The sequence below is a fragment of the Garra rufa genome, unplaced genomic scaffold (genome assembly GCF_049309525.1).
Source record: "Garra rufa unplaced genomic scaffold, GarRuf1.0 hap1_unplaced_004, whole genome shotgun sequence".
In the NCBI taxonomy this organism is placed as follows: Eukaryota; Metazoa; Chordata; class Actinopteri; order Cypriniformes; family Cyprinidae; genus Garra; species Garra rufa.
In genome coordinates, this window is record NW_027394279.1 from 2,176,680 (window position 1) to 2,204,402 (window position 27,723).

Consider the following 27,723-nt stretch of genomic DNA (forward strand, 5'->3'; position numbering starts at 1 on the left):
CATGATTGTGTGTTTTTAAGACAGTGTGTTTTTAACTCTTTAACTTTTACAAACTGCGCCGCTCATCAATGTCAGTTCTAAAAACAGTCGACGTTACAAGCTTTTGTTTACCATAGCAAGTTATGTCAGTTGTTTTATTTGACGGCAACATGGTGGAGGAGGCATTCTGCATTGACATTTTGAATGTTCAAAGAACATGCAGTAACGTTTTCATAACATTAGCAAAACATTCTTAGAATGTATTTTTGTTAGCTGGGTAACGCCTTACAAAACCAAGGTAAACAAAGGCCATTTTAAAAAGTTTGCGTTTTGCTGACCTTTCTGTAAGTGTGTGACTGTCTGCTTTGTCAAGTTCAAAGGAGTGTGGAATCATATTTTTATTTTGCCATTTCACTCAGAAACTAAAGTCTAAATGAACTCAACCGATCAATATCAATAATAGAGCGCGTACCGCTGAACAAAACCTCTTCAGAGGCCTCAAAACAACGTGACAAACATACACAATGAGCTCTATGGTGGGGAACAAAAAAAATGCAATTTAACACAATTTGCTACCTCACTGATCCTTACAGATGAGAATATGTCAAATCACAACAGTAGTCAAAAACAGACATTCACCGTACTATTTCATTTCACTGCAAAACCACCCACGACATGTGAGTTTTGATATTTACTGCGAAAAGGTAATTTAACTTCTAGTATTGAGTCATGAGAGTGGTGCTTGGATCTTTTAAATGATGTTTGACGTCTTCATTCATCACTCAACGTTTTCCCTGACTACGAATAAATAAACCAACACCGCACAGTCACAGAGTTTAATCCAGAAGAGCTCACAAAATGGTGCAGAAACGGCTACATAGGTCCTCCAAAGACGTCCTGGGTGAGTTGTGTGTCCATCGAAGTCCAGTTCGGTCTGAAGTCTGGTTCCGCATTTCCACAAATCTCGGTATAGCCGCTTTTCAGAATCTCTCGTTCCACCACTGGACCATTTCCAGTGGGTTCTGACTTGAGGTTCTGGGTTTGTCGAGGGGTTGAAGGTTGTGCTCTGTGAGATTTAGACCACATTGAGAGGCTTGGGGCAAACGGGCCCCTGTGACATGTAGGTCCATGTGGCAGGGGCATGTACTACGTTTCCCATAATGCACTTCCTCACCGGGGGACTCCAACAGTTGGTCCTTACATTTGGTCAGTCTCTGTTAAAAAATAGAGTATAAGGAATTGATTAGTAAAATATTGGAACAAAAGGCATCTGCTAAATGGAAAAAAGGTAATGTAATTTATAAGTGCATTTTTGAGTGCAATATGCACTGAAGCATTGTCTATTTATGTAACTGGCAAAACTTAGCAACTGTGTGTGTGTATCTGAAGGGGTGGACAGCACAAATGTCACACTCTCTGGCCTGTGTTTGGTACGGATCTTGGAGCACACGCACTCAAGAGTGGACATGACAAGTGCAGGTTTCACTGTGTGCTCTTACAGAAATCTGCCCACAGTACAAGAGAGGGAGAGACATTGAGTTGGCAGACCTTCTCTAATACACCATGTGCTGCTCTGAATCCAGGCCATGTCTCTGGTGTGAAGCAGACATATGTACCCCTGACCAGACCGGGGCACAGTGCATGCTGGTAGATCAGTCTCAGAGCAGCAGGAGACTGAGAGGTTAGCCAGTGTTAACATTAGCACAATGTTAACCCAGAACTATCATATACATACAGCCAGACACATTAGTTTCTTTTCAAAATAGGTTTGAGAAAATTCCAGTTGCTTAACAATTGATTATGCAGTGTATAATGCACATGCACTGATGTGATGTAATGTCTTTAACAAAACGTTATATTGTTATACATCACGTGAACAAATTATTTAGGTCTCAGAAACCTTAAGCACAACATGCTGTACAACACTGTATCAATTTGAACAAATCATTTGCGGTTTAAATTAGTTAATTAGTGGCAGAATCAGACTTCTCAGGATCACTGATACTCCACGAGACGAGATCTTGCATGGAGCCCCAGTCCAAGGGAGATTGACAATCATCTTGAATTTCTTCCATTTTCGATTAATTGCGCCAACAGTTGTTGCCTTCTCACCAAGCTGTTTGCCTATTGTCCTGTAGCCCATCCCAGCCTTGTGTAGGTCTACAATTTTGTCCCTAGTGTCCTTAGACAGCTGTTTGGTCTTGCCCATAGTGGAGAGGTTGGAGTCTGATTGATTGAGTGTATGGACAGGTGTCTTTTAAACAGGTAACGAGTCCAAACAGGTGCAATTAATACAGGTAACGAGTAGAGGATAGGAGGGATTCTCAAAGACAAATTAACAGGTCTGCGAGAGCCAGAATTCTTGCTGGTTGGTAGGTGATCAAATACTTATTTCATGCAATAAAATGGAAATTAATTATTTAAAAATCATACAATGTGATTTTCTGGATTTTTTTTTTTTTTTTTTTTTTTTTTTTTTTTTTAGATTCTGTCTCTCACAGATAAAAATTACAGATCTCTCCATTCTTTGTAATTGGGAAAACTTGAAAAATCGGCAGTGTATAAAGAAATGACTCATAAGAGCCACTCTCTTGAGAATTAGAATTGACTGGTAGTGCTGTATGTTTGTGATTCGCTAAAAAGAACCGGCTCATTAGAGTCATTCTCAGGAAATCACACTTCACTGGTTGTGCTCTATGTTTGTGATTTGCCAAAAAGTACGGATTCATGAGAGTCATTCTGTTGGGGATTTAACTTCACTGGTCACACTGTAAATTTGCGATTCGCTATAAGGAAATTACTGATAAGAGTCATTCTCACAGAAATCGGACTTCGCTGATTGTGTTGTATATTTGTGATTTGCTATAAAGAAATGTCTCATAAGAGCCATTCTCTCGGGAATTGGACTTGACTGGTAGTGCTGTATGTTTGTGATTCACTAAAAAGAACCAGCTCATATGACTTATTCTCTCTGGATTCGGAAATCACGGTCACACTGCATATTATCTCAAGACTAATTCTCACAGGAATCTGACTTCAGTGCTCATGCTGTATTTTTGTGATTTGCTAAAATGGAACGACTCGAGATTCATTAACTAGGAAACTGGACTTGACTGAGCATGCTGTATGTTTAGTGCTTACAATATTGAACACGTTCAGAGTATTTTAGGAATTAAAAAGAATGCATGTGTAAGAATGTTAACGGATTTCTAATTGTCTTGGCTCCCAACTCTACTTGAATAACTTTTCATTACATATCTTTCTCATTGACAGTAATAGTTTAAACTGAGAGCAAATAGAGACATTTTTTGTCAGGAGGAACGTCTGAAAAGCAAAGACAAAAGACCCCTGTAATCCCATGTGTGCCATCTAGAGATTCAGAAGAGATTTCAGCAAAGTCCTAAAAGCAATAATGAATAACACAGCAATAGATGTTTTCTCTTGTGTTTGACAATGTCTAAAAAAACCATCAATCTGACATGCTGAGCAACCAGGATCTAATGGCATAAACCATCAGAGAAGCTCAATGTGTCTTAAGGGGGCACTGAAATATGGCTCTTAATAAAATGTGTCCTGTTTATAGGCATTTAAAGCTGATTCCCATGCATGACACGTCAGTCAAACCAGATGCTGTCGAGCGAACACACAAGATCTTCCCCCATCATTCCCCTGGGCCTCTGCCCTTCTCTAGATCACACAATATAAGAATCAGATGCCATTTAAAGACCCTGGCAGTGTTTTCTCAGGCCAGCAGGAGGGAAACGGCACGTAGCCCTCAAATAAAACAGTAAACGGGCAAAGAGTGACCTGACCCATATAAACGGCTTTATGAATAGACCATAAGCAGTAATTGAATTCGCTTAGTTCTATTTTGGTCAGGGACCTCCATTTGTGGTTGTCTTTTTCTCTTTTTTTGTATTTTTTGTCCTCTCTAACAGATGTTCCCCTCTGAGCTGGGCTCAATTCAGTAAATTCCCACAATGCTCTTGGGGAAGGGGCTTTAAAGATCTCGACCATCCAACTCTGAGCCCTCTTATGAAAGGCTATTCATCTTTTCAGCTAGTACAATAACATGCTGTGCTTCTTCAGTGCCACTAAAGAACTAATTTAGTATAGACTGCTGAGAAAACAAAACTGTAACTGGCTTTATACCTATAATATATAATATATAAAATAATAATGGTAATAATAATAATAATAATAATAATAATAATTTAATAAGACAATTCATTATTATTATTATTATTATTATTATTATTTTATCACTTTAAAACGTTTTCACCAATTTCAACTTAAGTATAGCAGCTGCCTTAAAATTGTAAGTTAAATCAACTCATTTTTATTGTAATAAGTTCAAATGACTTGTTTTAAGCTGATTTAACTTAATTTTAAGGCAGCTGCTGAACTTAGGTTTTTAAGTTGAATCTGGTGAAAACTTTTTACAGTGAGATTATTATTCTAATATCTCTATATATTATTGTTATTCTTACAATGATTTATTATTACATGTGATTTAGTAGTAATAACAATAATTAATACTCACAAATATGATAATAATAAGACAATTTGTTATTATATAACTTGTATATATGAAAAATAATACATTTATTATTCTGACAATGATTAATTTTATATGTGATTTAACAGCAGTAGTATAAATACTCACGTATTATTATTATTACTAATAAAAATAATAACTATAGATATGAAAAACAATTTTATTATTATTGCATTTTTTACAAATGTTTATATACACACAATGATGATTAAAAATAACAACAACTTTTAGAAATAATAATTTTATTACAATGATTTATTATATATGTGATTTTATTATTATTAGTAGTAGTAGTAGTAGTAGTAGTAGTAGTAGTAATAATAATAATACGCTCACATAATATTAATAATAATAATTTTATAGATATGGAAAAGAATTTTATTACTATTATTATTGGTATTATTATTATTATTATTATTATTGTTGTGTGTGTGTGTGTGTGTGTGTACACACAAAATAATAATAATGATGATGATAATAACTAGAAATAAAAAAAATTATTCTTACAATGATTTATTATATTAATGATTTAGCAGTAGTAGTATTTATACATATGTTTATATACATAATAATAATAATAATAATAATAATAATAATAAAACTGTATAGAAATAAAAAAAAATATTCTTCAATGGTTTATTATATATGTGATTAAGTAATGGTAGTATTATTAGTAATAATAATAATAATAATAATAATACAATTTATTGTTCTAGTTTTTATACATATATATGTACATAATAATAATATTAATAATAATAATTTTTAGAAATAAAAAATATTATTCTTACGATTTATTATTTATGTGATTTAGGAGTGGTGGTAGTAGTAGTGATAAAATAATAACACACACACAGCACATACTTGATTGACATGCACATCTAAATGGACAGTTTTTAACCAATGAGATTTCACAGTGGGTGTGGCCACCCAGCACAACCATTTAACCCTCTGGGGTTCTTCCCCGACCAGTCACACTCAGGGCCCTCACGGTCAAAAGTGACCGGAGCCCTGAAATCATTATTTCCTTTTTTTCAGTAAAATCAATCAAATGTATTTTTGTTCAATAATATTTTTTCTTTTTTTCTGTCGTGTTTTGACAGAATTTTATGATAATAATTAATATTTATGCTACAATTATGATCTATTTTTTGCCATTGAATATAATAGAATTTTTTTTAATATATATAATTTTTATTCTTTTTTAATTAATGCTGTATTTTAGTTTAAAGTAGATACCTGGCCTATAGAAAATAATTTTTTGAAGTCGGATTTGTGCCATCTGGTGGCGTAGTGAGCATAATTACCAGGCAATATCCTATTTTAACCACTAGATGGATGTAATGCTCTCTATAGAAGGATTTGTGAATTCTAGTTGTTTTTGCACATATTTGCCAATGCCTTTTCAGGTTGTGGATTTTATTATATAAAATTAGATTATCAAAGACTATTTTTTTATTATTTGCCAAGTTTTTTGTTTGTTTGATTGGTTTAACTGGTAATTTGAAGTGCCAGTTTTACTTTATAATACAGTCAAACCAGAACATTGCATTAGAAAGAGAAACAATGGAAAGCATTTTGTTACCCATTGTTTTAATTCTAACTGAATAAAAATGCCGTTCTTTCAGTCATACCATTTTTTTTTTATTTTGTAACCTTTTTATAATGAACATTTTGATTTAAATAATTTTTTGTAAAATTCAATAAACAATAACTCTTATTTAGCACAGGAATTATGAACAGCAACAGCATGGGCAACAAAATAACAGCAAAAGTATAATTATCAAACATTAAATGGAAAATAGAGAAATAAAAATATTTTAAATATCATCCTAACCCTATTTACATTTTATGTGCATTCTTTTTTTACATATTCAATGAACAGTAACTCTTATTCAAAAGGCAACAGCAATTATGAACATAAATCTAAAATAACAGAAAAGTATAACAATTGTCAAATAGTAAATAAAAAAATAGAGGAAAAAAAAGTTTGTTTTAAATATCATTCTAACTATAATTACATATTATTTACATACTAATTGTGATTACAGATCAGGTTGTGACAAATCACAACAGAGTGTCTCCATATAGCACTTTGAGCAAATGATGCTTGTTTTGAAATCTTTTTTCCGTGTGTGTGTGTGTGTGTGTGTGTGTGTGTGTGTGTGTGTGTGTGTGTGTGTGTGTGACATGGTGTGTGACTTTTGGATTTTGGATCCAATGTCTCCCTTTTATTTGATTCATAGTCTCACATTCCTCTGTTACAGTCTCACCAATCTCATATTTCCCTGTGTGTGTGTGTGTGTGTGTGTGTGTGTGTGTGTGTGTGTGTGTGTGTGTGTGTGTGTGTGTGTGTGTCTGTGTGTCTATTTTGGAACTCTGATGGCTTACAGTCTCATGCTTTCATTGCTGTGTGCTTTATTTCTTACATTGATTGCCTCTATTTCACACATTTCCCAAAATTAGCTTTTGAAATGACACACATTCATTTGTGTGTGCGTGTGTTTTTGTGTGTATAAGTGTGTGTGTGTGTGTGAGTGTATTGTAGTGTTTTGCACTCTTGATGTTTTAGAGAGTCACCCCTTCACAGTTGTGTGCTTTTTTTCTGGATTGTGGCTGATTTGTAGATTGTATGCACAAAAAAACTCTGTATTTTCATATTTTTGCCAATTTCCCATTCATTTCCTATGGCCGGTCATTTTGACCCGAAGACCCCGAGTGTGACTATTTTTTTTACGACCACTTAGACTTTTCCAATCCTGTCCCCAATTTTTTTGTGTGTTCATATACCAAGTACCATAAAAGTCACCAGGTTTCATACCATTCCGATGAAGCTACGATTTTTAAAATTTTTTTATTTAAAAAATTCCGGTCAAAAGTGACCGAAGAACCCCAGAGGGTTAATAGTTTAGTAGTGTTTCAGAAAATGTCTTGTAGTGTGTTAGTCATAATTGCTTAAACTCAGATTTACATAAAGACGTGAATTATCTCTTGAAGCTTTCTGGAGTCGTGTCTGCTTGAACACTCACACATGAAGTCTCAGTGTCATACTCATCTCGTTTATCTGTCTCGCAGCAGAGTTTCAAAGTCTCCGCTCAGAGGCTGAAGCTTTCAGGGACTCCTGTGATTGTTAATGAGAGGGTTCAGCACAAACGACAGGCTTAATTAGATGGGTATTCACTCAGACTAACACGGCTGCAGCGTCTCGCTGACACACTCGCGCACTGTAAGAGAATAGTGTGTGTCTGTATGCGTTCCTCCTCAGACAGCACACCCACGGGCGAGTCGCTGGAGTTCACAGAGTTAGCGAGGTTCATGCGATCAAATGCTTGATAGATGTTCAAGAGACACTAAAAGATCTGTCAAACTACGTTTAAGGTGATAGTTCATCCAAAAATGAAAATCCTGCAATCATTTACTCATTTCAAACCTGTATGACTTTCTGTGGAACACAAGATGATATTCTGAAAAATATAAACAAATTTTGTCCATATACACTACCAGTCAGAAGTAAATTTTTAATTTTTAATTAAGTTAGTCTTTAATTTTACATTTTTAAGATTTATGTTTTTTTTAAAGAAGTGTCTTCTGCTCACCAAGCTTGCATTTATTAGATTTTGAAATATTTTTACTATTTAAAATAATTTAATATTTTTAAAACGTGATCCAGCACATCAGAATATTAGAATGATTTCTGAAGGATCATGTGACTGGAGTAATGATGCTAAAAATTCAGTTTTGAAATCACAGGAGTAAATTACATTTTTAAATATTTTTAAATGGAAAGCAGTCATTTAAAAAAGTAAAAATATTTCACATTTTTATTGTTTTTGCTGTACTTTAGATCTAATAAATGCAGGTTTGGTGAGCAGAAGAGACTTCTTTAAAAACATTAAAAATCTTACTGTTCAAAAACTTTTGACTGGTAGTGCAATCAAAGTCAATGGACCCCTTATGACATTAAGCTTAAAAAAATGATGTTCCTCTTCAGTGTTTTTCTCTTTATTTCCAGGACAAATATCTAAACATTATTAAATCAAGATACATTTACGTAAGAAACAAAATTACTTGAGATACTAAGTCTTGGTTTCTGAAAAATTAATTGAAATGAGTTTGTCTAAAAAAAGAGAAAATATCTGCCAATGAGATAAGAAAAATATTTTCCCTTGGATATGTTAATTTCCTGATCCTATTGGCAAATATTTTTTCTTGTTTTAAATATAAACATACTTAATGTTGATTATTGTTGAGAACGTTTTGATATTTGAACTTTTTTTTTATTATTTTTTTTTTTTTATTCTGTTCCCATTGAAAGCAAAAATGCTGCACAAACCAACCAAATCTCAGCCAATCAGAACATATTTTATGACAACACAGCTATATGGACTGAGTTTTTGACCAATGAGATATCACTGTGGGCGGGGCCACCCAGCACAACCACATAAATAGAAACCAAACAAGCAATGATGTAATGATTTGATATTACTTGTACTAAAAAACAAGACAAAACACGAAACAAAAAAAACATTGTTTTGCAGTGTAAAATGTTTCTTAACCATAATTTGAATTGAAAGATGGTTTAAACCTGAATTTTGTATTGTGACTGTCATTGTAAAATAATAGAATGCTGGTTGCTTAGCAACAGACAACCAATCATACACCGCCCCTGTGTTCACCTCATTAAATATTTATGATCTTTGTACTGTCGTATAAATTTTGACTCACTGTTTAGTAGCAGCATCTGAGGAATTGTTAATGTTAAACAGCAAGTGTTATTATTGAAGTGATGACAGATATAAGAATGTTAACGGATATATATTATTTATTTATTTTTGCTACAAGAGTTTGTAGTGAAGTTTTGTTTACTTTTTAAAATTTTTGACCTGTAAATGTCAGAATCAAGGACAGCAGTCTAGCAACAGAAAAATGATTCTTGATTGCGACCTAGTTCTGCTAGTAAACAGATCTGGTGTTTGTGTAGAAAAAGGTATTTTTAAAGCGTTGGATCTGCAGCTCGGGATGATGATGATGCATCTGGTTCATGGCCAATTATGTGTAACCACACTGTCTCCCCTGAGAGGATATACACACGTCAGTTTGAGTAAACTCCTCGCGTGCGTGCGTGCGTGCGTGCGTGTGTGTGTGAGTGAGTGATGTGGGGTTTAGTTTACATGGACTGTTTGTAAAGTTTGTGAGGATTATAAAAGAGTGTGTGCTTAAAAATATTGGAGGTTTAGTACAAGTTAACCTCAATCCACTATAATTATTTGAACTTGTCCTTTGTGTTCTTTAAAGAAAGCCAAATTGGAGGTTACAGATGAGAGAAATGAGCCACATATCTGAGGAATTTAAGGAAAAACACTACTGGGAAAACCATTGTTTTTAAGGCCCTTTCCAGTTTTGAGATTTTGCCACCATAGATTGTCTTCTTTCAGACTAGTGGAAAGAAAAGTATCCAAAGTACACATTAAGTCTTTCATTTATTAAACTTTATCTCTTTGCGTCTGTAGATTTCAATTATTTTGAAAGGCAATTTCTAACATCAAGCACTGAACCAGAAATCTCCACTTCGGTAGCATTTACGTCAGACTTTACAGTTTTATTCTGAAGGTTTTTACAGAGGGGTTTGTTCAAATATCATATATTCTATTCCTAAAACAAATGGATTTACTTTTTTCTGGCTTTTGACAGTATTTTCTAATTTATCAACCTGGTCTCATGACGAAAACGTTCCTGATGCGAAATATGTACCAATAAGTAGGTTATGTGTCACCGCAGTTCTGACTTGAAATGTCCATTGAGTGGAGCTGTAACTCTAATGCTCTATGATGTTTTAAAATAACGTACCATCTGCGATACTCCTAAACCTACCCGATAGTGTGAACAAAAGCCAGTATAACGTAAAAACACAATCGCATACATGCCATTTGAGCTTCTTTTCGATTCGTACTCTGGAATCCCGCATGTCCAATTCCATGCCGGCTGATCTACCGAGCAAGCTTGTTACCTCTGGAAAGTTAATCATAATTGTGTACGAAAAGAAGTGCTAGCCGTTTTAAGGCGGACATTTCTATTGGAAACTGCAGTGATATGTATTATTGGTACGTATTTCGCGACTAGGGTTGGGTATCGTTTGAATCTTATTGATTCCAATTCTGCTTATCGATTCTGATTCTTAACAATTCATAGTTTTGATTCCAATAACACAAAGTCAATAAATTAAGTCAAATATTTTTATTCTGTGTTTTTACAAAGCTTTCTGTTGCAGCTGAAAAACCGAATCAGCAAAAATCAGCAGCCCACAGAACACTTAAGCCTAAAAGGAAGTTTTGCCTATGTTTACTTGTCTTTAACAATTTAATGTTAAAGACAAGTAAACAAAATAGGAATAAGCAAATAAATTAGCAATAGCATAAATAAATACAACTGAACAAATTGCACGTACAGAAATTTAAATCAAAAGTTTAAAAAACACTGCATAGTTTTCTTTTTTATAAATAAAGTATTGATCCTTATTAAAGTTACGAAAGTTATTCATTCAAGATCAGTGAATGATTTTTTTTGTTCATTTCTTAGGCTGCTGTCTCTTTAACACCGAACGCACATAGATCTAAAAATACTGAACCTGGCTTTATTTCGGTTCTGGAAGTTTATGCAAATTAGTGCATATTTAATTATCTATTTCCTCACTAGTTGTTGCATAGTTGCATACATTATATATCAAAAACTTTTTTAAATGATTTTTAAAAGCACTTTAAAAAAAATATATTTATTTGTACAATGTTTAAAAATGTACAGATGTTTAAATCTTCTCTGTACAATTTTTACTGTCATTTTAGGGTGTTAAATTGTGTTTATGAAAATTGGGGTTGGGGTTTGAAGTATTGCATTAGAAACAAGTGATGGAAACAGAAAAAATTTGTAAAACCACCTCAAATGAGAGTTTTTACGGTCACTTGAGGTGGTTGTTGTCTTGTGCGGAAAAGACATAATGCGAATAATGGGAGATGGAAACACATTTGCCAAATAAATTCCTCCATGCGCATCAAAAAAGTTGTGTAACTTTGCATGATTGGATGGGAAAACCTGACTAGTGGACCAAACTTGTTGCACAAGCATCTGAAATATTATGGTAATTCTTAAATGCGCGAGTGAAGTCTGTCGTCAAAGTATTTCTGTATACACTATGCGATTTTTGCCCCAATTTTCCACAGATTTACAGTCTGGAGAAGTTGAAGCTAGCTGCTGAAAGTCAGAGCGAGTCTGCAGGTTTGAGTTGACAGATTCCATAGAAAAGTCGCGTAGTGTATGATAGTCACAGACTCCGATTTTTTTTTTTTAGCTTCAGACTTTGATTCTCCAGTCGGAGGATATCAAACATGTTTGGTATTTTCAGCCGATTTTAGAACCATATTGTTTTCATTTGTTATGCGTCTCCTAGCAACAAGACTCCCGTTTCTGCATGAGTTTGTTGTGATTGGAAGGACTTCAAAGTCTGCTAGTGTATTATCCTCAGTCGTGTAGTGTATGATGGCCAGTTTTCCTCTGTCACTGTTTACAAAGTCGGTAAGTGTATGATGCCTATTGTTTCAAAAATCTGTTCAGATTTTAAAAGTCGTGTAGTGTATTCCAGCCTTTACAAGACTGCATTCCCAAACATCAGACATCCACCTCCGAAAGCAATGACCGCATTTATTGTGCTTTGTCTGCTCGCTCTGAGCACAAGTAGTTTATTATATATCAAAATTATTATATTCAATGGCTTTTCCTTACTTGGTGATATTTAGTGCCAGATTATCAGTAAGTGGTGATTTTGTTCTTTTTTGACTCGCTAAATGAAACGGTGCTTATTCGCAAATGTTGTATGCGATATTCCAGTTTTGCGCATCAGTTAAATTCACAACTTTGGATAGAAACCAAGCTACTGTAGCCCAAATTGATAGCCTAAAATGAGAAAAATGAAATATTCCTTTAAAGGATTAGTTTACTTCCAGAACTAAAATGTACAGATAATTTACTCACCCCATTATCATGTTCATTTCTTATTTTCTTCAGCTGTAAAGAATTTTTTTTGAGGAAATCATTCCAGGATTTCTCTCCATATAGTGGACTTCAATGGTGCCCCCAAGTTTGAACTTCCAAAATGCAGTTCAAATGCAGCTTCAAAGGGTTCTAAACGATCCCAGCTGAGGAATAATCTTATCTAGCCAAACGATTGGTCATTTTTATAAATAAATTAGTATTTATTCACTTTTTAACCCCAAATGCTCATCTTGTCTAGCTCTGCGATGCACATGCGCACTCCCGTTCAAGACAGTTAGGGTATGTCGAAAAACTCCCATCTCATTTTCTTCTCCAACTTCAAAATCGCCCTACATAACTGTTTTACCTTTTTTTTTTTTTGTAAAGGGCGTTTGACCACCTTTGTACATTCACTTTGTAAACACTGGGTTGGTAGTAGGGCTGGGCGATATGGCAAAAATGTATTCTCGATAATTTTTTCCCATATTGAACGATAATGATATATATTTCGATATAAGCTGTTGATGTTGCCAGCTTTAAAATGGTATCCCAACAGTGACTAAAGCCACAAAAATTAAAGGGTTCATTAAATTACATTTTAAAGTATAGTTTATTAACAAAAACAGATTACAGATTTGGCCTTAAAATTAAAACAACTTACTAAAATAAATTTAAAAAATAAAAGTTGTATATGAGTATGGTAAATGTACAAAATGTAAACCATAAAATTATTGTAAAAACATAATTTGTAACAATTATTTATTTATTTATTATTATTAACATAATTGTTTATTTTCTCTATTATAGGTTGAGCTATTTAAATTAGAGGCAACCACTGCATTTTGAAACAATCTACAGTATAAATAACCAAAAATTACGACACAGTTCTTTCTTAATCGTATTAAGTGCAGATAATTCAGCCATAATCAAAGTAGGCTACTCTCTCATTATTCTAATTGCAAATAGAGACCGAATATTTCAAGCATGATACAGAGCTATAGACATACACAACCTATCATAGCCTACATACTAATAACAGCCTAGATATGTCATGTAGCCTAATTTGTGTGCATTGGGGAGTCACTCTTTAAACAAGGGGGATTAAAATTGCTTTTGAATGCGCGTGCGTTTTTTGCTTTCGGTTTCAGTTTTAACAATCGCGCCAAACTCTCAGCTGAGCTGAGAGTCACTTTTTAGATAGCCAAACCACTTATATAACGGAATTCGTGCTACCTATTTTTGTCGACATGTTTCAACATCTTTGGATAATAACTCAAGGTTAGTTTCACTTTCGTCGCTGCTTCCACTCTCTCTTTTTTTTTTTTGTCGTCCTGGTGTTAAGTTTGCTTCGCAAAGTGCGGTAATAAATGAACTTTGTACTTTGACGTGCACACGCACGCTGCACGCTGATTGACTGTTGTCTCATATTTCTGCTGTGTGATTGGCTCTTAGATTAATCCATATCGAGCAAAAAATGTCTAGAGCTTATCGTTATTAACATAAATTTTATCGCGATTCGATATGATATCGTTTATCGGCCCAGCCCTAGTTGGTAGCAATGTGGGATGATTTTAAAGTTGGAGGAGAAAATAAGATGGGAGTTTATCGACATACCCTAACTGTATTGAACGGGAGTGCACACATGCGCAACGCAGAGCTAGACAAGACGAGCATTTGTGGTTAAAATGTGTACAAATATTAATTTATTTATGAAAATGACTGATTGTTTCACTAGTTAAGACCCTTTGAAGCTGCATTTAAACTGCATTTTGGAAGTTCAAACTCGGGGGCACCATAGAAGTCCACTATATGGAGAGAAATCCTGAAATTTTTTCCTCAAAAAACATAACTTCTTATCGACTGAAGGAAGAAAGACATGAACATCTTGGATGACAAGGGGGTGAGTAAATTGTGTAAATTTTAGTTCTGAAAGTGAACTAATCCTTTAAGATGCACTCAGTATTTTTCAAACAGTATGGTTCTACTCACCAGGCTGTTGTGGTATTGTGTGCAGTCTGTGCCGGGCACTGTGCGTCTCCCGCCAGGCTGTGTCTGATTTGACTGCAGCTGTGTTCGTGATGATGCTCTTGAGGTTCTGACGGGGCTGCGGGTTGAGCGGGTTGAGCGGGCCGTCCGTCCCTCTCCTCCTGTCCGTCGCCGTGCCACTGTCCACGGGCCTGTTTCAGCCAGCGGCCGCCCAACCCGCACTTCTCCAGATAAACTCGGCACACCTCATAGTTCATGGCCGAGTAGTAGAGGAAATCAAGCGCTAGCAGCACCATGACGAAGAACCCGTAGATCCACACGCCGATTAATGCAGAGTAATTACTGCGACAGAGAAAACAGGGAAGAATTAGATGCACTTAACATTTTATGTGGCCATAAACAAATGTTTCTTTTACGACATGCACTATCAAAAAAACACGCAAAGGAGATGGAAACTCTTTAGCAGCTCTAGTGGTCTTAAAAAAGCTAAAGTACTTCAATAAATTCAAAATTCATTAGCGTTATATGAGGCATTTAGTCTTAATAAAGCATTTTACAGTTCCTTCTGAGTATAAATCCCTGGCCAGACTGAAAAGAAACTGCAATACGTTCACGTTTTGATGAAGCACAGGCCTTGTGCTGTCTGACAAGGCCACAACTGACAGGGACAATATTGAGGAGCTGATAATGTATCGTGTTATTAGAGACAAGAGCAAAGGGGAACAGATGCCATGCGTGTGATATCAGATCTCTTTGATGCTGGAACCCAGAGTCCAACAGGAACGCTCTCAGAACGGGAGTGAAACTGGATTTGGCGAGTACATGAAGCAGAATTACTGACTAGTTTTAAACGAATTGCAGTGTAATACATGCGATTAAAGGGATTTTCGCTTTTTTATGTGATGTGAAAAGCATCAAAGAGATCCAAACAGTCTGCTAAAGGAAAATCAACTTTGATTAAGCAGAAAATTTATTCAGATGTTTATCTAGGAAATTATTATTATTATTTTTTTTACTGCTACAATTCCAGAAATATCTGGTGACATACTACTGCCAAAATAGATTTATGAGGACAAAAAGCAAAGTGGGTTACAAAGTTTTTGCAAAGTGACTGGCTTTGTCCCATATGATGCAATGTGTATATAATAAATATATATATATATATATATATATATATATATATATATATATGACAGTAAGAAAGTAAAATGAGTAGAAAAAATAAAATAACAGTATTTAAGCAAAAATATTTATATAAAATATTAAAATGCTTCAATTATTATTATTATATTATATATTAGTCAATTAAGCCATTATGGTTTATTGTTTTATACTTTATATAAAACTATAGTCCTGTTTTCTAGTTTATAGTTTGTTTTATGATTTTGCATATTTATAGTTTTTAATATTTAATTTATATTTTTATTATATATATATATATATATATATATATATAAATAATAAATCAAAACAAATAATAATACTGGTGATATAGTACTGCCAAAATTGTTTTTATGAGGAAGAAATATTATGAAGGAGATTAATATTAGATTAATATTAGATATTATATTAATAACAACAATAATAATAATAATGTCTATATAACAAGGACATTTTATTTAAATATATATTTTTTTCTGTGGCAGGTCAGTGCAGGTCATTTTGTCACTTTTGTGTGAAATAATTAATCCAATATATATTCTTTAAAATATATATTCTGATAATATACAAAATAAAACTGGGGCCTACACACAACCTCATAAATCCATTTTACCAGTAGAATGTCACCAGTTTAAAAATTAAAATTAATTGAATTGTTGTTGTTTGTTATTAATAATAATAATATTATTATTATTATTATTATTAATAATAATATATAATTATTATATATTTCTATAATATACATTATTATTATATTATTATTATTATTATTATTATTAATACTTATTATTTATTATATATTATTAATAATAAATATATATATATATATATATGAAATATATTATAAGCAACCTGTATTTCCTAATATTCACAATTTAATACATTAAATTAATTAATTTAATTTAATATTTAAAATAATATATCATATTAAAATAATATATAATAAAATATTAATCTTATATTAATCTTTCCTGTTTTTGTTTTAGTATAAAACATTATCTAGATTATATATTTTAATAAAAAAAAGACTAAAACATATTAAATCTAGAATTTATAATACACTTTGATAAATCATATTTTAAAATATTTATTACAAAGAAAAACATTTAGATATTTAAAATATATATATATATATATATTTTTTTTTATATTAAATATTTATATATCGGTCTCAATGACAAAGACGATGAATTGACCTTTTATTTATTCATTAATTTGCTTGTTTGTATTTATTTATTTATTTTTATGGCAACTAATGCAGCTCATCCATTTCTGTGGCTCCAGAGCATCAGATATTCCAGAAATACTGCATAAATGAAAAAAAAATGGACATAAAATATTTGAGTTTAAATTATGAAGTGATATTAAAACAGATTAAAAATAAAACCACTGTATAGGAAACCAATGCATGGGTGTCATTTTTCATAACTCACATCAGAATGATGCTATTGAATTAACTCGTTTTTGATATATTTCAAATCTTATTCACATTATTTTATTATTAATTATTAACATAATAATTTGTGGTTCTCTGCCATAATCAGACTCTAAGCATGTGTTGTTGACGTCAATGTGGCATTATTTTTAACCTGAACTCACAATAGCCTGATGCACAATAACTCAAATCGGCAGCAGATATGCCTTTATATACAGAAGCACCGAACCATGCTGGTTTCTGTCCTCTTGGCTGCTTCTGAGGGTGATTTAACCTCAGGCCATCAGTAAATATCACTGGCTACATCCTGCTGACCACAGATGAGAATGAAATGGCTTCCCACCAGGACGGCCGGCCTTTCAGGAACTTCCAGCCTGCCTGAGAGCGCAGCGGCACACCACGGTCTCAGACATTTCCACATCATTAGCTGTCATGAGACCGTCTCAGAAGGACAGTGTGAGGCTGTTAGTCGGATCTGAGAGCAGTTAGTAGTTTCAGTTAATATTTGATGAGAAGGGAGCACTTCATAGTGATAAAAATTAAACAGAACAGGTGTGACCTCTGGGCAAAAAACTAAAATTGGCTTTTATAATCTTGTGAAACAATTTTCTATTGATAAAAAAAATATTAACCAATATTATGAGCTCTGAAATACTTGATTCTGATTGGTCATGAGCATCATTCTGATGTCAATTATGTAAAATGACACTCATACAATGGTTTTCTACAGTGGCTCTATTTTTAATCTCTTTCTTTCTGAAATTTCTGAATTTCTGAAATGTATGGTGCTCTGGAGCCACGGAAATGGATAAATGAACTGCATTATTTGCCACAGATAAATAAAATAAAAATGCAAAAATAAATAAAATTTTATATATATATCATAATAAATGATCATTTAAAATATGATTGATCAAAGTGTATTAGAAGTTGCAGATTTAATATGGTAACAATTGTTAATAATTGTATTTTCTCAGTGACTATTTGAATTTAAAATATATAATTTTTATATTATATTTTATATTAAAACAGTAAACGGGTAATATATTTAATAAAAATATTTATATCAAATATTTATATATTAACTAAATGATATATAATTTAGATCATATAATTCTAAATATTATATATATATATATATATATATATATATATATATATATATTATAAATGTACATATTTTTCTTAATAAAAAATATTAATGAAAATATATTAATGTATTATTATTAATTTAATTAAGCCATTGTGATTTATTGAATTGTGGATATTTTTAATTAAAGTTTGTTTTATATTTAATGTAGTAGTAATAATAATAATAATAATAATAATAACGACACAGATATGCAAAAATAAATAAATAAATTAATATATATAAAATGAGAAATACATTGTCGTGGAGACAAAGATATAAATATTTAAGAAAATATTTATATATGATCTAAATGATATATAATTTAGATCATATATAAATATTTTATATATAAATATGTCTTTTAATAAAATAAAATATGAATTAAAATATATGAATTAAAATATTTATTTAAGCTATTGTGGATATTAATTATAGGTTGTTTTATATTTAATGTAATAATAATAATGCCACAGATATGCAAAAATAATTAAATAACTAATTAATATATATTTGTATATAAACAAATTTAAATGATTCATATAATATTAATTTAAAATATGATTGATCAAAGTGTATTATGAGTTATAGATTTAATTTGGTAATAATTGTTATTAATTATATTTTGTCAGTAACAATTTGAATTTAATCTTTTGTAAATTTTATTTAAAATATATAATTTAAATCATATTTTATATTAAAACTAAAAAACAGGAAACAGGTAATGGTATTTAAAAAATGTAATAAATTATATATTAGTAATTATTATAGTACAATAATAGTATTATAGTATAGTAATAATTAATTAATTGCATGTAATGTGTATATATTATGTATATCTTTTTTTATATATATATATATATGTGTGTGTGTGTGTGTATAAAATATGTATATTTATGTGATCTAAATTATATATACAATTTGATCATATGTAAATAGAAATATTTTATATATAAATGTAAATATTATTAATTATTAACAGTGACTTTGAATTTAGTCTTTTAAATTAAATATATCATTTAGATCATATATTAAAACATAAAACCATAAGGAAATGGGTAATAGTATTAATAAATAATAATATTTATATGTAAAATATAAATTTTTATATGATCTCAATTGTATATATAATTTGGATCATATATAAAAATACATATTTTATATATAAATATAAACGTTTTAAAATAAAATAAAATTAATTATAATATGTTAATTAAAATATTAATTTAATTAAGCTATTGTCATTTATTGATTTGTGAATATTAATAATTATGGGTTGTTAAAATGTTTGGCTTTTCTCATATATGATGCAAAAGGATCTAAAAGATACAGAAATATAAACAATATGAGTACTATAAGTACTTCTTATAATAAGTAATAACTACAAATATGATGATCTTTTTGTACATTATGCGTTATCATGTAATAGTAATGCTAAAGCATATTATGTTGGCCTTTTTCAAATGCAGTTCTTAATATTTTCCATATTTCTATACTACTCACCTTGTGAGTTTGGATACTTTTGTTGGGGAAAAACTAATAATACCTGAGAAATACACTTGGCACTAGTAACCAAAATTATATTGTATGACACTGCAACCAGGCTATTAGTGTCAGTATAAACTCCAGGATCACGGTTTTGAATTTCAAGGTAGAAATGACTTTTGTGCAGCTTCTCCCTGCTATAATGATCTGGAGTCAATGCTGTGTTTGTAGCTGAAGACAGGAGACTCACTTGTGAGCGTAGCCGTCCGGAGACGTGGTCAGGTTGACCTGCATGACTGTTTGAAACTCGGTCTCGTTGCAGCAGTACTTGAAGGCTGTGTTGTTGTGGTGACAGCAGAACATGTACGTCTTGTTGTCCGAGAGACGAGGACAGTGGAATCCAAAGTGGTAGCGCCCCTTGTGGTCGGTGTAAGGCTCACACACCCGAAAGTGAGCAGAGAGAGCTGTACAAAAAGACAGGCATAGACAGGACAGTGAGCATGTGATGTTAGATTATTAACAGTCTGATTAACTAGCAATTAGGACTTGGCTAGTCTTTTTTTTTTTTTTTTTTTTTTTTTGGACAGTCTTTTTTTTTTTTTTGTCAGTGTTGCCAAGTCTTGGGCTACTTTAACACTATTGCTACGGGTTGTTTTTCATGGCCATGAGTTGGAAGGACCCCAATAACGTTATATTTAGTCCCTGACTCGACCAAAAATGTATATTTTACACCCTAAAACACTATTTTTACCCCTGAAATGCGATTGGGCTACTTTTGAGTAGCAATTGGGTGGGGTTTTCTATGAAAACCTGGCAACCCTGCTTATTGTGTCTTTACATTCTTAATGAATGTTCTCTTATTACGTCTTACTGTAAACAATTTATTAGTTCTCACCATTTCCAATATAATATAATATTATATCATAGAAGTGAAATTAATTGCTGTTAATATAATATAATATCATATATATGGCATATTGTAGAAGTAAAATGTAATCTGTAATATAATCTATAAAATCAATTTAAAGTTTATTATATTATATTGTAAATGTCATATTGTAAAAGTCAAATTAATTGCAAATATAATTTCTGTCATATTAAAGATATTAAATTGATAAGGATTACAATATAATAAAATATAAAATTACTAATATATAATATAAAAGAAGAAAAATGAATTGCAAATATAAAATTATATGTAATACATGTTATATTAAAGATAATATAATATAATTTCATATTGTGGAAGTAAAATTAACTGTAAATATATTATATAATTTCACATTAAAATATTTATAAAAAAATATAGTATAATAACTCATTGTGGAAGTAAAATGAATTGAAAATGTAATATACAACGTCACATTCAAGATATTTATTTATTTAAAAATATTTTTAATATTATATAGTATAATATAATGTTGTGTAAGTAAAATTAATTGGAAATATAATATATAATTTCACATTAATTATATTTATTTAAAAATATAATATAATAAATCATATTACAGAAGTTAAATAAAGAATACAAAAATTAATATCACATAAAAGTATTCATTAAAATAGTATAATATAATGTTATTTTGGAAGTAAAATGAATTATATTTAATGTGACAATATACATTATATTTACATTTATTTAAACTTAATATAATACAATACAGTATATTATATATTTGTATTATTTATTTTATTATATCACATTATATTGTATTATATTAAATAAAATAAATATTGTAGAAGTAAAATTAATTGGAAATATGATTATATAATGTCATTTACATTTAATGATATTTATTCAAAAATATAATATAATGAATCATATTGCTGAAGTTGAATAAAAAACAGACAATGAATGTCACATTAAAATTATTTATTAAAAATAATATAATATAAAAATATAGTAAATGTTATATTGTAGAAGTAAATGAATTGCAAATATAATATGTAATGTCACATTAAAGGTATTTATTTATATATACTATAATATAATATACTATAATATTATATTATATTATATTATATTATATTATATGTCATATTGTGGAAGTAAAATTAATTGTAAATATAATATAATCATAATAAAAATAACAATAGATAAGGATTACAATATAATAAAATATTATATGCAACACTTCATATTAAAGATATATAATAATGTAATGTAATATAATATAATATGAAAAATGTCATATTGTGGAAGTGAAATTAATAGAAAATGCATAACAAATGTCACATTATAAAGATATTTATTACAAATATATAATATAATTAAAATTGTAATACATTTCTTTATTTGAAACTATTTTTGCACAAATTAGGGCTGTCTCCTAATTAAATTTGCTCCTAATTAAAAAAAATTAAAATGAATATCAAATTTATATTATATTATACTGTATTATATTATATTTAAATACATTATATGAAAAATGTCACTATTTATTTAAAAATATAATATAATATAATATAATGCAGAAGTTAAAATGAATAGAAAATATGTAATGTCACATTAAAGATATTTATTTAAATATAATATAATATAATATAATATAATATAATATCATATAATATCATATAATAATATAAAAAATGTGTGAGTAAAATGAATAGAAAATGTAAAATGTCACATTTAAGATATTTATTTAAATATATAATATAAAAATGTCATATTGTGGAAGTAAAATAAATAGAAAATGTAAAATGTCACATTAAAGATATTTATTTAAGTATAATATAATATAATAATATACAAATGTTATATTGTGGAAGTAAAATGAATAAAATGTATAATAAATGTTACATTAAATATATTTATTTAAAAATATAATATAAAATAATATAATATAATAATAAATCATATAACAGAAGTAAAATGAATTACAAATACTAGATCCGTGGTTACTTTGTTATTTTTAGGCAATAATAAAAAATGAATGGCATGGGGATGTTGCAGGCAGGACTCAAACATTCAGCGCTTGCACGAGGGCCACATCTTCACATATTAAGTTGCATGCAGTTCAGCTCGCAGTTCAATTTCAAACGACTGATCGTCAGCCAAGTCTTTGAATTATTAAGAGATGCATTTTAGTTAATCACTGAATTTGACTTATAATTCACCCTGATTTAATGATGTTCACCACATTTAGCGGACCTCTTACAAATTGCATAAAGACGTGCTTGGAATAATGTTTCAATGCACATGCACGAAAGCAACGCTACAAGGCTTGTTTTTAATAGATGACAGTCGTAGTTCTGCTTCATTATTCATCTCCGAATTCAAAACAGAGAGTGACAGCGAGGTCTGAGCGACTAACCCATGTTGACACGATTGAACAACTCAAACAGAACCAGCAGACACAAGCCAACTTTCCTTGCCGCAGCACCACATGTACTTGTTTTGAATCTCAATCACTAAGAGTTTCAGCCTTAATAGTTTAGATACATTCACAGATGGTGCAAACCTACTAAATGAAACCTTATACATTTTGGTGATAATCACCACACCGCATATCTAAAGACTCGTGACGCTATCGGTGTTTGTTTCGTGATGATTTTCTCCTTGCTGTCCAAGGCTTTCCACTCTGCTGCGGAGAGAATGACTCACGCCTGTCTTTAATAATTAAAGAGGTCTTTCGATTTGATCCAGCTTTATGACCTGTAATCTCACACAATCTCACACCCGATCAATGTTATGGGAGCTTCGGTCTCCCAGCGGAGGCAGAACTCACAGTGAGACTCCATCTAAAGCTCAGTGAGACACAGATGGACAATGGACGAAACAAATTGGACAGCTCAGAGATTCTGGGAAGAGAAAGGCTGTGTGAGAGCGGTAAATCTCATAAAAGGATGTTTCTTCATCCACAGGCACCTTTATGTCCCATGGGTTGGTTTTTATTGAAACAAATGGGTTTGAACTGTGTTGTGGTCACTTTAAATCTGTCTTGAACCATGTCTTTATCATTTATTTTTCCTATTAAGTCAGTATATATTCAAATTGGGTTTTTAACCATTTTTGAACAAATTATGGCTCAATTTGCTCTTAATAAGTTACATTTAAAATGAATTTCTAATTGAATTGCCTTGCCTTAAATTTTAAAATTAATTTAAAAAACTTAAAATGATCCATGCATCTAATATATATATATATATATATATATATATATATATATATATATATATATATATATATATATATATATATATGTAATTGTGTATATTTACAGTATGATAAATAAGTTTCATTTATCATTTATTTTTCCTACTTAATGTTTTACTCAATAAAATAAATTAATAAAAATATGAATTACTACATTTAACTATAATATAAATAAAATAATTTTCAGTTATTCACACAGTAAATATTTACATTTTATTTGCATTTATGTTCAATTTAAATCATTTTTCACAAATAATGCTCCAAATAAATTCTATTTAAAATGAATTTCAAATTAAATAAATGAAAATATTGTCAAATGTAAAATGATCTAGAACTGTGAAAATATTTTGTATATTTACAGAACATACATTTTTAAATTAACCCAAACCAAAATAAAAGTTTATATAAAACTGAATAAATATTTAAAATAATAAAATCAATTTTTGCTTAACTGTCTGTCAGTTTGCTTATTAAATTAAATTTTAAATTAATTTAACATAATACAAATTTAAATTACATATAATACATTGTGTATATTTACAGTAGGATAAATAAAATACTTTTAATTTTAAAACAAATTTAAACTTGACTTTTTTTGTGGTCGCCTTAAATCTGTTGAACCATTTATTTATTTCTCCTACTTAATGTTTTCCCCATAATAAAAATATAAATTACTACATTTATACAATTATAATAAGAATGAAATCATTGTCAATTAAATCACACAGTAAATATTTAAATTTTATTTAAATGTATGTTCATTTTAAATATTTTTGGCACAAATTCGGGCTGTTAATTTGCTTTTAATAAATTACATTTAAAATGAATATCAAACTAAATTAATGAAAATATTATCAATTAATTTAAAATCGTCCAGCACTGTGAAAATAATATTTTGTATATTTCATAAATTTTTAAATCAAACCAAAGACAAATTAAATGTTAATATTAACTGTGCAATGTGATTAAGAAACAGGTAATTAAATAATTACATTTTAAAATAAATAATTTAATTAAATAATTTATTTAAAATTAGTAAAAAGCTCTTAAACACAATTTTAAATGAATTTTACAAATTTAAATTTTAAATGAAATTAATAAATTGATATTACCAAATTAAGTTATCCAAAAGTATATATCATTTGTGTATATTTACAGTATTATAAATAAAATGTTTTATTTTAAGCAAATTGAAACTCTACTTTCTTGTGATCTGTTATGAACCATGTCTTTATCTATTTTTCCTACCTAATGTTTCCATTACAAAATAATAAATTACTACATTTGAACTATATTAAGAATTTAAAACAACCTAAATTAAAATTACATTTGAATATTTACAGTCTGATTAGATAAGCCAATTTTCACCCAATAAAATTAATTTATTACATTTATTTTGAGCATTTTAAATAAAATGAAATTAAGTTAATTAAATTAATATGTTATCATATCATTTAAAATAAGCCTAAAGTGTGCAAAAATCTAATATTTGTGTATATTTACTGTATAATCATTCATTTCTAATTCTTCACATGCCCAAAAGTACCTATAGTTGAAGAAACAACCTAGTGCTTTTGAATGCTGTCAGTTTTAGATATTCCTCAGGGGTTCTGATGCTTCTACCTGCAGAACTCAGACAGCATGTATATAATGAACCACTGTTGCGTATGTAAGTCCAACCAAACCATCTGCCCACGTTGTCTTACCTGTAGTACACAGAACTAGGAAGATGATGGTCAGGATGTTGAAGGAGTGATGACTGGTGACACTCATCTTCTTGTCCTCCCTCAGGGGAGGATGGAGACATGAAGCCTGACAGCTTCAGCTGCTTCCAGATGTCATCTTTATCTCCAGCTTCTGTTCATGACTGCGACAGTTTGCCAGCACACCTGTAGCAGAAGAGGGCAGGTGTTATGATCATGCCAAGACATCTGTACGGTAAGATCTGTCACGGCTCGTGTCTTTCTACAGTCCAACATTCCTGGAGGTTCACCTTCTTATACAATTTATTTCCAACTTGCTTTGTCAAGACAAACCAAAAACTATGAGAATTCAAAGCCAGAAGCCAGTTTTTGACTGAAATGACTCAAAACAAGGTAAAAGATAAATGCAAACACACCAGATTTAATTGTTCAATGCCTTTTGTATATTGTTGAAAAATAGCAGTGAAGCTAGAAAACAAATTTTTTTTTTGTTTGTGTGGCAAAACTCATGTCCAATCACCCTTTGAACTAGTGCAAGCATGTTAAAATATACATAAAGCACGATTTACACATTTACTTATTTTTAGCATTACCACTTAACAGGGGCGCCGCTAAGGGGGGGAAAGTTAGGACAATTCTAAGGGCCCACGCATTTAGGGGCCCCCAGAGATCTGCTTTTGTGTGGTAGGGGGGCCCAACCTCATATTTTGTCATAGGGCCCAAAATTGCGAGCGGCGCCCCTGCCACTTAAAGTAAAAAAAGAGAAAGGAACTAAATAAAATGTTAATCAAATGTGAAAACGTTTCCATTGCTGTTTTGCAAAATATTTGCAATATATTTTTTCGAATTGCCTGAAAAACCACCTCATGTGAGCGTAAACTTTTTTTGCGATATATGGGAGTTTTTCCACAATTAACGCATTTCCATTAGGCGTATTTTCAATTCGCAATTTCATTTTGCGCAATTTAAGGGGTAATGGAAACGCAGCTACTGTTGGGAAAACACAAACAGTTGTGAACGGAAACTGTAATAAATGTAATTTGTGTTTCCATTGCCCCTTAACAAAAGAAAAATCCAAAATAGCATTCCTATGACTTTCCAAAAGAAGAAGATTTGTCAGAAGTAAGGAAGGTGTCAAATTCATAAAAGCCCATTTCCGCCACTGAATAAAAAATGAAAAAAGGCAAAAGCCACTTTTTATCTCTTTTTTTTTTCGGAACTGAAAGCTATAAACTCACAATTCTTGGAAATAAAGTCTTAATTCTGAGAAATGAAGTCAGAATTGCAAGATACAAACTCATACTTGCAAAAAAAAAAAAAAAAAGGCTGAATTGTGAGAACTTGTATTTGTAAGAAAAAAATCTGAATTGTGAGATATAAATTCACAATTCTGGGAAATAAAGTCACAAACTCTTGTTTGATTTGCAAGAAAAAAGTCTCACAATTCTGACTTTTCTCGCAAATGCGAGTCTGTATCTCGCAATTCTGACAATATATCGCAATTGTAAGCTTATATCTCGCAATTCTGGTTTTATAACTCACAACTGCAAGTTTATCACACAATTCTGACTTTATTTCTCACAATTGTGAGTTTATATCTCAGAATTGCAAGGTACAAACTTGCATTTGTGAGGAAAAAAAGGCACATTTGTGAAAAAAAAGTTAGAATTGTGAGAAACTCAACTGCAGTTGCGAGTTTACGTATCACAATTCTGACTTTTTTCTCAGAATCGAAAGCTATAAACTCGCAATTCTGGGAAATAAAGTCGCAATTTTGAGAAATTTAGTCAGAATTGTGAGATACAAACTCATATTTGCAAAAAAAAAAAAAAAATCTGAATTGTGAGAATTTGGATTTGTGAGAAAGTCAGAATTGTGAGATATAAACCCGCAATAAAACTCACAAACTGACATTTGCAAGAAAAAAGACTCACAATTCTGACTTTTCTTGCGAATGCGAGTTTGTATCTTGCAATTCTGACTATATAACTCGCAATTGTGAGCTTATATCTCGCAATTCTGATTTTATAACTCGCAACTGCAAGTCTATGTCACACAATTCTGACTTTATTTCTCACAATTGTGAGTTTATATCTCAGAATTGTGAGA

The 27,723-nt window shown here is 30.6% G+C and overlaps 1 protein-coding gene across 1 annotated transcript; it reads right to left on the reverse strand.

Moving 5' to 3' along the window:
* Positions 1 to 362: 362 nt before the first annotated feature.
* On the reverse strand, positions 363 to 25,796 carry LOC141312734 (protein shisa-like-1a). Its single transcript, XM_073832613.1, has 4 exons — positions 25,618 to 25,796; positions 20,006 to 20,219; positions 14,549 to 14,887; positions 363 to 1,193 (listed from the first exon to the last, which is right to left on the reverse strand). Coding segments are annotated over exons 1-4 (621 nt in total). The 5' UTR covers positions 25,685 to 25,796; the 3' UTR covers positions 363 to 1,192.
* Positions 25,797 to 27,723: the final 1,927 nt, after the last annotated feature.

Coding starts and splice junctions, on each gene's coding strand:
- LOC141312734 (XM_073832613.1), bottom strand. CDS start 25,684: ATGAGTGTCACCAGTCATCACTCCTTCAACATCCTGACCATCATCTTC. Junction 20,220..25,617: donor CCTAGTTCTGTGTACTACAG/GTAAGACAACGT, acceptor CTTTTTGTACAG/CTCTCTCTGCTCACTTTCGG. Junction 14,888..20,005: donor CCGGACGGCTACGCTCACAA/GTGAGTCTCCTG, acceptor TCTCTGTCGCAG/TAATTACTCTGCATTAATCG.